This window comes from Oncorhynchus masou, chromosome 24 (genome assembly GCF_036934945.1).
Source record: "Oncorhynchus masou masou isolate Uvic2021 chromosome 24, UVic_Omas_1.1, whole genome shotgun sequence".
Lineage (NCBI taxonomy): Eukaryota > Metazoa > Chordata > Actinopteri > Salmoniformes > Salmonidae > Oncorhynchus > Oncorhynchus masou.
In genome coordinates, this window is record NC_088235.1 from 60,641,374 (window position 1) to 60,650,878 (window position 9,505).

The following is a 9,505-nucleotide window of genomic DNA, read 5'->3' on the forward strand; positions in this document are numbered from 1 at the left end:
AATATACCAGTTTTTGAGTAAAAACATGTTGACAGCTGCTCCATGCAGATTACAAAATAAATGGGAAGAGATGTTCAATATACTGATTCCATGGCACATGGTATATGAACTGATACAAAAAAACAACACTTGATTTAACACTTTGAGTTTTTCAATTTAAATGATTATATACAATTCTTGCCACCAACCGAATGCTATTGAAATGGGGCATACAACAATCTCAGCTCTGCAGATGTTGCTGCGAAGAGGCAGAATCACTAGATCATTTATTCTGGCATTGCCCGTATGTAGCTTGTTTCTGGTCACAGATTCAGGAATGGTTAAAAAAAATCACAACATTCACTTAAAATTAACTTTACAAATAGCAGTGTTGGGCGATTTGGAAAGCCATACTCAGTCAATAAATAATAGAATAATACTCAGAGGAAAGGTTTCATCTTTAGCTCACAATCTGTGGATACTATATGATAAGAAAGGTTCAAAACGTATGTAAAGCATCACAGCACAATTGAAAAACATATGGTCTATGGTGATAGGTGTGATGGGCTGAGAGTGGTGGAGGGGTGGGATTTTATATTTTATGTTTGGTAATGCATTATTGTTATGTGGATGTCAGAAGGTGAATTCACCAATTTGTAAGTCGCTCTGGATAAGAGCGTCTGCTAAATGACTTAAATGTAAATGTAATGTGACTGCTTTACATATATTTCTGGGCTCCCGAGTGGCGCAATGATGTAAGGCACTGATTCTCAGTGCAAGAGGTGCCACTACAGTCCTTGGTTCAAATCCAAGTTGTATAACATTTGGCTGTGATTGGGAGTCCCATAGGGGGTGCACAATTGGCCCAGCGTCGCCGGGGTAGGCTGTCATTCTAAATAAGAATTTGTTCTTAACTGACTTGCCTTGTACATCAGGCAGAAAAGCTGTAAAAAAAGAAGGCATTTGTCCTCTGAAGAAGGGTGGTGGTGGATGGGTTAATAAAAAAATTAATAACACTTTCCAAATTTACATAAATAACACACAAGCATTCTAACTCTTCCTGCTTACTGTTCTTAACCGCTCTTACGACCTTCCCAGTCTATCCCTCAGGATCGGTTGGTCTTTTCTATTCATCAACCCCTGATGTGACTTGCTACTCCCTCCTCTTCTCTGCCACATCCACTGTCTGTCTCTAAATCAACTCAAATGCAGAATTAATGAGGTCAGGAAATGTCAATACTGCTCATTAGGTCTTCCACACATCATCCCCCCTGATTCCACCACACAGACACTGTGTACTCCCGCCGAAACAAAAGACAGAGACACACACAGCCTTTAGGAACAAGTCCTTAGACGTCACTTCTTTGAAAACCACCGTCTGCTGATTCTCTTATATGAGTTCCTGACAGCGAAAAGGTCAAAGGTATCAAAAGGCGTGCCGACCCCCCCTCTCTCCTCCTCCAGCTGCATTGAACTGTATATAGTCGGTCACTGATCTATCATGTCCCTGTGATATAACTTCCCCTCTCCTATCTACATCATCAATTCACACTCAGCAGCTGTGTGTAGAGTGATTCGGCTTGGTGAAGAGCCAGAATGATTTTGCAATTTGCATCGATAAACCTGTCCTCTGGGAGGTTCACACAGTTGACTTTCCAGTTGCTGCTACAGGATGGTCATCCAGACTTATTGTCCTTTATTGGTTGAAATGAAGCGCAGTGTAGTATTCAAACAGGTGTTATTGAAGCCTGTTGGGTCTTTGTTGTGTGCTCTCCTGGTCAACCATGGTAACTCACTGTATCTGTTAAGTACACTGTGTTCTTCTCCCCACACCTCTTAGGAGTGAGAGATCTGTGAAGTGCCTCTCATCTGCCCATGGATCATTTTGACCACTTGATCGCTTCAGACAGTAGTTTGGACTGTAGAAGGATGTAACACAAACTCAGACAAGACATTTTTAGTTTGAGGGGCCATTTGTCTGTAATAAAGTTCAGTTGATAACTTATCACCTTTATTTTTAGATTGGCATCCAGCCCTACCAATTTGGTCAGTCCTGAAGACACTCTTATGCTTTGTTTGGCTCCCTGATGAATAAACTAGCAAAACACCATTCTTATGAAATAACCAATTGTATACTTATTGTATACTTCCCACAGGACACAAGCGTCAATTCAATGTATATTCCCGCTTTGGTTCAACATAGGTTTATTGAAATTAAAAGGAAACAATATTAATTAAACCAGTGTTTCCCCAGTAAGTTTGTCACCAGTCGCAAGTGGTTACAGGCACAAAAAATATATATTTCACAGAAAGGAGATATAAGGAAACAGATAGCTAGGCCTTTCATTCTCTTCTACATTGTGTTTATCAGAGCTGTGAAATTATTTTCCAATGACAAAGAGAAAATACATTTTTCTATCTCAAGGTGTGAATGAACACTTCTAGGATTGTATTTTTACCCTTATTTTGCCAGGTAAATTGACTGAGAACACATTTTCATTTACAGCACCAACCTGGGGAATAGTTACAGGGGAGAGGAATGAGCCAATTGGAAACTGGGGATGATAAGGTGACAATGATGATGTGGGCCAGATTGGGAATTTAGCCAGGACACCAGGGTTAACACCCCTACTCTTACAATCAGTACCATGGGATCTTTAGTGACCACAAAGTCAGGACACCCGTTTAACGTCCCATCCAAAAGACAGCACCCTACACAGGGCAATGTCCCCAAACACTGCCCTGGGTTATATTTTAGACCTGAGGAGACCTCCTACTGGCCATCCAACGCCACCTGGTCTCTCATCCAAGGGACCAACCCTGCTTAGCTTCTGAAGCAAGCCAGCAGTGGGATGCAGGGTGGTATGCTGCTGGCTAACTGTTGCCATGTGAACCACAAACATAACGGTGTATGTGAGTGAGTACATGTAGCATCTGTTGTATGTCTGCGTATAAATGATTAACACTAATAAGCATTTATCAATATGAAATTACATGTAATTTATGGGTCGATAAGATGTGCACACTGATAAATTGTGCTAACGCATAAATTATAGGAATAAGGCTGTTGTTTGCGGTGGATGAAGCTTAGGAAGTGTGTAGCCTAGCACTTTGTCTTCCACAGGGGCCTTCCTTCCACTGTTCTCTCTCCATCATCCCTCTCTATTGCTGAGATAAACAGCCAGACAGGTTGGACAATCAGAATGTATTGTTGTTAGATTACCCAGCAGGCTTCTATAAAACCCTCTGATAAGGGGTAACTTTCCATTCCCCATCCACAGAGATTCATAGCATCCATTTCCCCCACCAATACAGTTAAAAATGTCTGTGTTCACTCTGTCACCGGTGGGTTACTGAGAGTTGGGGTGAGAAATGGCTGTCTTGGAGAGACAGAGCAAAACACTATTTCACACACTTAATTGTTCTAGAGTTTACAGTGTAAGCACATGTAGCTATGGCTTTTTATGCACGTCAAAATGGTAGTTCTGATTTTAATAGTCAAACTCCAATGTGCTGGATGACACAACATAGAGAAAGCTTGTCTGTGTGTGTTGATGCTTCTGGTGACTGAAGTGATCAGATTGATTATGATTGGTTGTATAATTAAGCAATAACGCACAAAGGGGTGTGGTAACTGGCCAATATAACACAGGCTGAGGGCTGTTCTTATGCACAACGCATCAGGGATTGACTGGGCACAGCCCTTAGCTGTGGTATATTGGCCATATAGCACAAAACCCGAAGTGCCTTATTGCTATTATAAACTGCTTACCAACCTAATTAGAGCAGTAAAAATACATGTTTTGTCATACCAGTGGTATGTCACACCCAATCAGCATTCAGGGCTCAAACCATCCAGTTTAAGGCACATAGCTACTAAAATGGTAACAGCCTATTTCAGACATCAGTTTTGACTGCTCATGTCAGTTCTAGTCCTTTATTACCTACAGAGACATAATTCTAATAGATTTTCCACCCAAAGCCTTCTTTTCAATGAACACAAACTATAATATCCTAGCTGAATTAAGTGGCTAGATAACATTTTGCCATCATTTTCTTTGAGCCAGGTGGCTGTATATGTCAACAATTAACATTACATAAAACCTCATATGCATACTCGTGTCAATTCCCACTTAATGACTAAATGTCTTCGACATAGATATAGAAGAGTATGATGGAAAGGTCTAGCTGGCTATTGTACCGATTGTAAAAATCAAGAATAAAGCAAAGATTGATCAACAAGATCTCTGCTCTACCTTGATACCACCCATTATTATTATCCCCAAGACAAAATTATGACTTGTCGGATACTCTTTGCAATTCACTATGCATGCACTCTCTTTTTACAGAACATTGTCAGTTAGGACACAGCCTAAATGACAACTCATAACCTCTGTACCACAACATAGGGACTTGGGGGGGGTGTTCAGAGTACATTACAGACACACTAATGATCACACAACCTGAAGTACCACCTAATTTTTTAGCTTTGAAAGGTGCTAGCCCTGTCCACTCTCATCCAAACAAAAGAGAACCTACATTCATACATGATGAGACCACCAAATCCTTTCCAAACACATACATGTGTGCTGACAGAAAACATGGTCAGACTGATGTTATTTTTAGATTGTTGATCAGCAGTTGTCGTTATTGAACCACTGAAATGGTACTGGTTGTATAGGAAATGTACAGAAATGGCAGTAGAGATACACATGTACAACTTGCACAAGCACACATACACAGAGCCAGTAAGATTGGCCAGCAGTAGTGATATACTATATTTCTCCTCCATTTTACAAATGAGAGACTATTTGAGTCTGATGAAATCTTGCAGAAGGGAACCCTAACATGAAACTAGGCAATAAATAAGACATGGAGGGGTAATATATACCTTGGAGGGGTAAAGCAATCCCTTTTTGACCGACAGTGAGCATAATCATTATCCACATTATTGCTCCTAATCTGAATCATATAAAATCCTGCTGGACCCTTGAAGAGGAGGAAGCTGATCACTTCCGAGGCTGGGCAGCGATGTAGAGAGCCATCAGGCAGTAGTGGGTCCCACCAATGGTCAGGGCCATGGTAGTCCTGTACAGCATCTTGTCCATCAGGCCTACCTGCAAGTGCACCGGGATACCATCAGACTTCTGCAATGTAGACAGTACAAAGAGAATGAGATATTTGAAAGGAATTCCCATCTCGAAATCCTGAGACAAGTCATTGTTTATTTAAGTCCAAACTTTTTTTATCACTGCTCACAACTTGTCTGCAGGGACAGAGAAGGAGTGTATAACTTTCTAGCAGTAGGATTTTAACTTTATCAGTGCAAGTACATTTTGGCAGTGAAATGTCATGGTTATCAAAGTAAATTACCACAGGAGTGTGTTATCGTTGTATCTTCGAACCAAACAAACCAAGGTCAAGTAGGGAAAACTGCCACACAAGCTTAACATTTTTTCATTAAAACGCCAATGACCCTTGGAAGCCGATAACATATAAAACAGGGTCTAGGTCAAACAAAGGTTAGAGAAGTTTGTCTGTACCTTGAAGAGTTTCTGTAGGTCAGGGACTTTGTTGTGTCCCAGGTACTCCACCATGTTCCCTGCCTCTGACACATATTTGGTGGGTGTGGCAAAGATAATTGGGGGAGCCTCAATCCCTGGAGAGGCAACACAACTTTAGATTGAATACCACATGACCCAAACATTCACACACATAGACAATATAGCTACTATCACACCATGTAATATGCATTCAAACAATAGTTACTCACTAGACATAGTCCACAAAACTCAGTTGCAGTGGTGGAAAACGTTTGTCATACTTGAGTAAAAGTAAAGATACCTTAATAGAAAATGACCCCAGTAAAATGAAAGTCACCCAGTAAAATACTACTTGAGTAAAAGTCTACAAGTATTTGGTTTTAAATATACTTAAGTATAAAACATAAATGTAAATTCTACAATGTACTTAAGTATCAAAAGTAAAAGTATAAATAATTAAATTAAAGCAAAGCAGATGGACACGTTTTCTCATTTTTAATTTACGATAGCCAGGGGCAAGCTACAACTCAGAGATAATTTACAAACTAAACATGTGTTTAGTGAGTAAGCCAGATCAGAGGCAGTAGGGATGACCAGGGATGCCCTCTTGATAAGTGTGTGAATTAGACCATGTTCCTGTCCCTGCTAAGCATTCAAAATGTAACTAGTACTTTAGGTGTCTGGGATAATGTATAGTAAAAAGTACATCATTTTATTTAGCAACGTAGTGAAGAAAAATTAAAAGTTGTCAAAAAATAATATTAAAAGTACAGATACCCCCCAAAACGACTTTGGTACTTTTAAAGAATATTTTACTGAAGTACTTTATTCCAATGCCAAGCTTGTGTATAACGTTAATAAGTGAATGTAAACCCACTAACTGATAAACGTCAACATGTATCAGGACGTGTTGGTGGGGCTAACGTTAACTTTATAGACTATAGTTATGTTTAGTAGTTCATCTAACGCTGATAATCTAGAACGTCTCTACAACAAAAACGCAGCTAGTAAACTAACGTTACAGTGTTAACGTTAACCGCAACAGCTTGCTAGATAAAGCTGTGTTAGCAAAGAGCCTAGTTAGTCATCTTTATCAGTCGAGTCCCCTTAACCAACCACAACAAGCTACCCGGTTAATTGTTATAAAACAATATAATTGTTTGTTGTTGCCATGTTGTGTAAATCGCTACATGTGTTGCCAAATTGAAACCGTGGAAATTGGCTAACATGCTAAAGTCAGGTGGTCAACAACGTGACGGTCACTCCTGCACTTCTACATCTTTGGCTGCCTACTAGACATGCTTTCAGTTCTCACCTGAGGGTTGTAAGCACTCGGTGCCGAAGTCTTTGTGTAACTGCATTTAACTTGTAGTACATTTTACTTGGCTAACTAAACAAAAATAACATACACGAAAAAGGTCGAATCACGGACTTCTCCACGTTGGTCACTCGGAATAAGGACCCCGAAATGACGATACAGGTTGGCTGGCTCAATTGTGCCTGATTAGAGGGTGCGTTCGAAAATTCACTATGGCTATCTACTCCGATTTCAGAGCACTCTCGTCTGAGTGTGCAAGATCGCAGAATAACCGATGAATTGACGAACGCGCCAAAAAACGCTGAATCTGACTGGTGTCAGTAAACGTAGGCTAAACAAGTAAGTATGTTGTTGCCAGCAGCACAGTTAAAGCCACTAACGCTGTAGATAACAAGTACAATGGCCAGAGTTAGGTTCTCTCATTTGTGTCTGGGAGTAGCTAGAAAGCTAGCCAGTTAGTTAGCTTGACTGCTTTTGTGAGATCAGAACGCTCGGATCAACCCTACTCTTCAGCCAGAGCTGAATGCTCTGAGAGCAAAACGTTCTGAATTTACAAAAGACACACAGCCCACTCTGACACACTGGAGGCAATTACGAACGCACCCATAACAAATTACATATAGAACCTCGATATGTAATTTTTATGGGTGCGTTCGTAATTGCCTCCAGTGTGTCAGTGTGGGCTGTGCGTTCTTCGTCTTCTTCTATGGTATAATGGCAGGCCACAAACAAACCATTAATGTGCGTTCTGTCACCTATTGTGCTGGAGTGTGCAATCAGTCATGGTTTGCCTAATTCTGTACTACTAAGAATTGATAAACAAGTACATCCCTACTAACTTCTATCAACCCCCCAACTCCATCCAACCTCTTCAAACTTTCCCTCTATCATGATGAGACAATCCATCCTTAGGATTATTCAGCTTTAAAAAAGTCATGTAGACAGTAATTTGTTACCCCTAAAACTGTAACTGTTACTATGTTCAACCTGGTATTTCTGCTTTCCACATTCTGAGTCGTGATGGTAACCTTTCCAATGAAAGCTATGAAGTAAAGTTTACTTACTATCAAAGTGTCCTTTGACATAACACATTTCTGGAAGCAAGGTTTCTGAACAGGCTTCGAAACCATGGCACGACTATTAGAAGCACTAATGATTATATCTGGGCCTCTCTTGCCCCATTCTCTGAACATTTTCTTTAAAGGGAAACTACATATTTTTTTCAACTTCATCATCTCCAGCACCACAACATCAACATATGTAAAAATGGTGTGTTTGTGTTTTGTAGTAAAAATAGATGAAGATATGTGTTTCCAATGACATCAGTGTTCATCGTGCTTTTTGTTGTTGTTGTAATTTTACCCATTTTTTTTCTCCCAAATTTCATGATATCCAATTGCTGGTTACGATCTTGTCTCATTGCTGCAACTCCGCAATTGGCTCAGGAGAGGTGAAGGTCGAGACATCCTCTGAAACATGACCGGCCAAGCTGTGCTGCTTCTTAATACAATGCTCACTTAAACCTGATGGAAACACCGTTCAACTGAAGACAAAAGTCAACTTGCAGGCGCCCGGCCCACCACAAGGAGTCGCTAGACCACGATGAGCCAAGGAAAGCCCCCCAGCCAAACCCTCCCCTAACCTGGACAGCGGTGGGCTAATTGTGCATTGTCCTATGGGGCTCCCGGCCACGGCCGGCTGTGATACAATCTGGGTTCAAACCCCAGGCTGTAGTGGAGCCACAGCGTTGCGATGCAGTGCTTTAGACCGCTGCACCACTCATGCTGGCTGCAGTGTGTGATTTTGACCAATTGGGAGTGGGCATTGCCTACTGATTGTCTACGATGTCATTGGAAACACTTACAGTGGGGCAAAAAAGTATTTAGTCAGCCACCAATTGTGCAAGTTCTCCCACTTAAAAATATGAGAGAGGCCTGTAATTTTCATTATAGGTATACTTCAACTATGACAGACAACATGAGAAGAAAAAAATCCAGAAAATCACATTGTAGGATTTTTAATGAATTTATTTGCAAATTATGGTGGAAAATAAGTATTTGGTCAATAACAAAAGTTTATCTCAATACTTTGTTATATACCCTTTGCTGGCAATGACAGAGGTGAAATGTTTTCTGTAAGTCTTGTTTTCACACACTGTTGCTGGTATTTTGGCCCATTCCTCCATGCAGATCTCCTCTAGAGCAGTGATGTTTTGGGGCTGTTGCTGGGCTACACGAACTTTCAACTCCCTTCAAAGATTTTCTATGGGGTTGAGATCTGGAGACTGGCTAGGCCACTCCAGGACCTTGAAATGCTTCTTACGAAGCAGTTCTGAAAAGTTAAACTCCTAGTCTCATCTTGACATATAAATCCTTGTTTGATCATGTGCTAAATGTGCTTGCAGCTGAGGCAACCACTGGGGTGAATAAGCTTGGTTTGAGCTTTTTCTAGTCGTCCGTTTGAGTTTTACTCCGTTAGGTTCTGAACAAACAGTTGGAGTTGATTGCAGGATTCACCACGATTTCACTGATTCCGGATCAGTGGAGCAAGAGCCGGCTCCAAAAACAAGGTAGGCACAGTTCCGACACCTGTTACCACTCATTCTGTTGTAGGCTGAATACAAATGATAGGATACAGAGCTAGAAAGCCTGAGCTTATTCAGAAG

At 40.8% G+C, this 9,505-nt stretch overlaps 1 protein-coding gene across 2 annotated transcripts; it reads right to left on the reverse strand.

Annotated features, from left to right (window-relative positions):
* Positions 1-249: 249 nt before the first annotated feature.
* On the reverse strand, positions 250-7,196 carry LOC135512422 (cytochrome c oxidase subunit 7A-related protein, mitochondrial-like). 2 transcript variants are annotated; one of them, XM_064934444.1, is made up of 3 exons: positions 6,838-7,196; positions 5,523-5,638; positions 250-5,096 (listed from the first exon to the last, which is right to left on the reverse strand). In XM_064934444.1, exons 1-3 carry the CDS (start codon positions 6,881-6,883, stop codon positions 4,989-4,991), a joined length of 270 nt encoding a protein of 89 aa, XP_064790516.1. In that variant the 5' UTR covers positions 6,884-7,196; the 3' UTR covers positions 250-4,988. The 2 variants fall into 2 exon arrangements, with proteins under 2 accessions (XP_064790516.1, XP_064790515.1); XM_064934443.1 differs by having other exon boundaries at positions 250-5,126; positions 6,838-7,178.
* Positions 7,197-9,505: the final 2,309 nt, after the last annotated feature.

What these genes read in the sequence shown, in the direction of transcription:
- LOC135512422 (XM_064934443.1), bottom strand. Translation starts at nt 6,883, where the DNA reads ATGCAGTTACACAAAGACTTCGGCACCGAGTGCTTACAACCCTCAG. An exon ending in CGAGTGCTTACAACCCTCAG is followed by an intron (nt 5,639 to 6,837) that starts GTGAGAACTGAA and finishes TTGCCTCTCCAG; the next exon opens with GGATTGAGGCTCCCCCAATT. An exon ending in ACCTACAGAAACTCTTCAAG is followed by an intron (nt 5,127 to 5,522) that starts GTACAGACAAAC and finishes TCTACATTGCAG; the next exon opens with AAGTCTGATGGTATCCCGGT.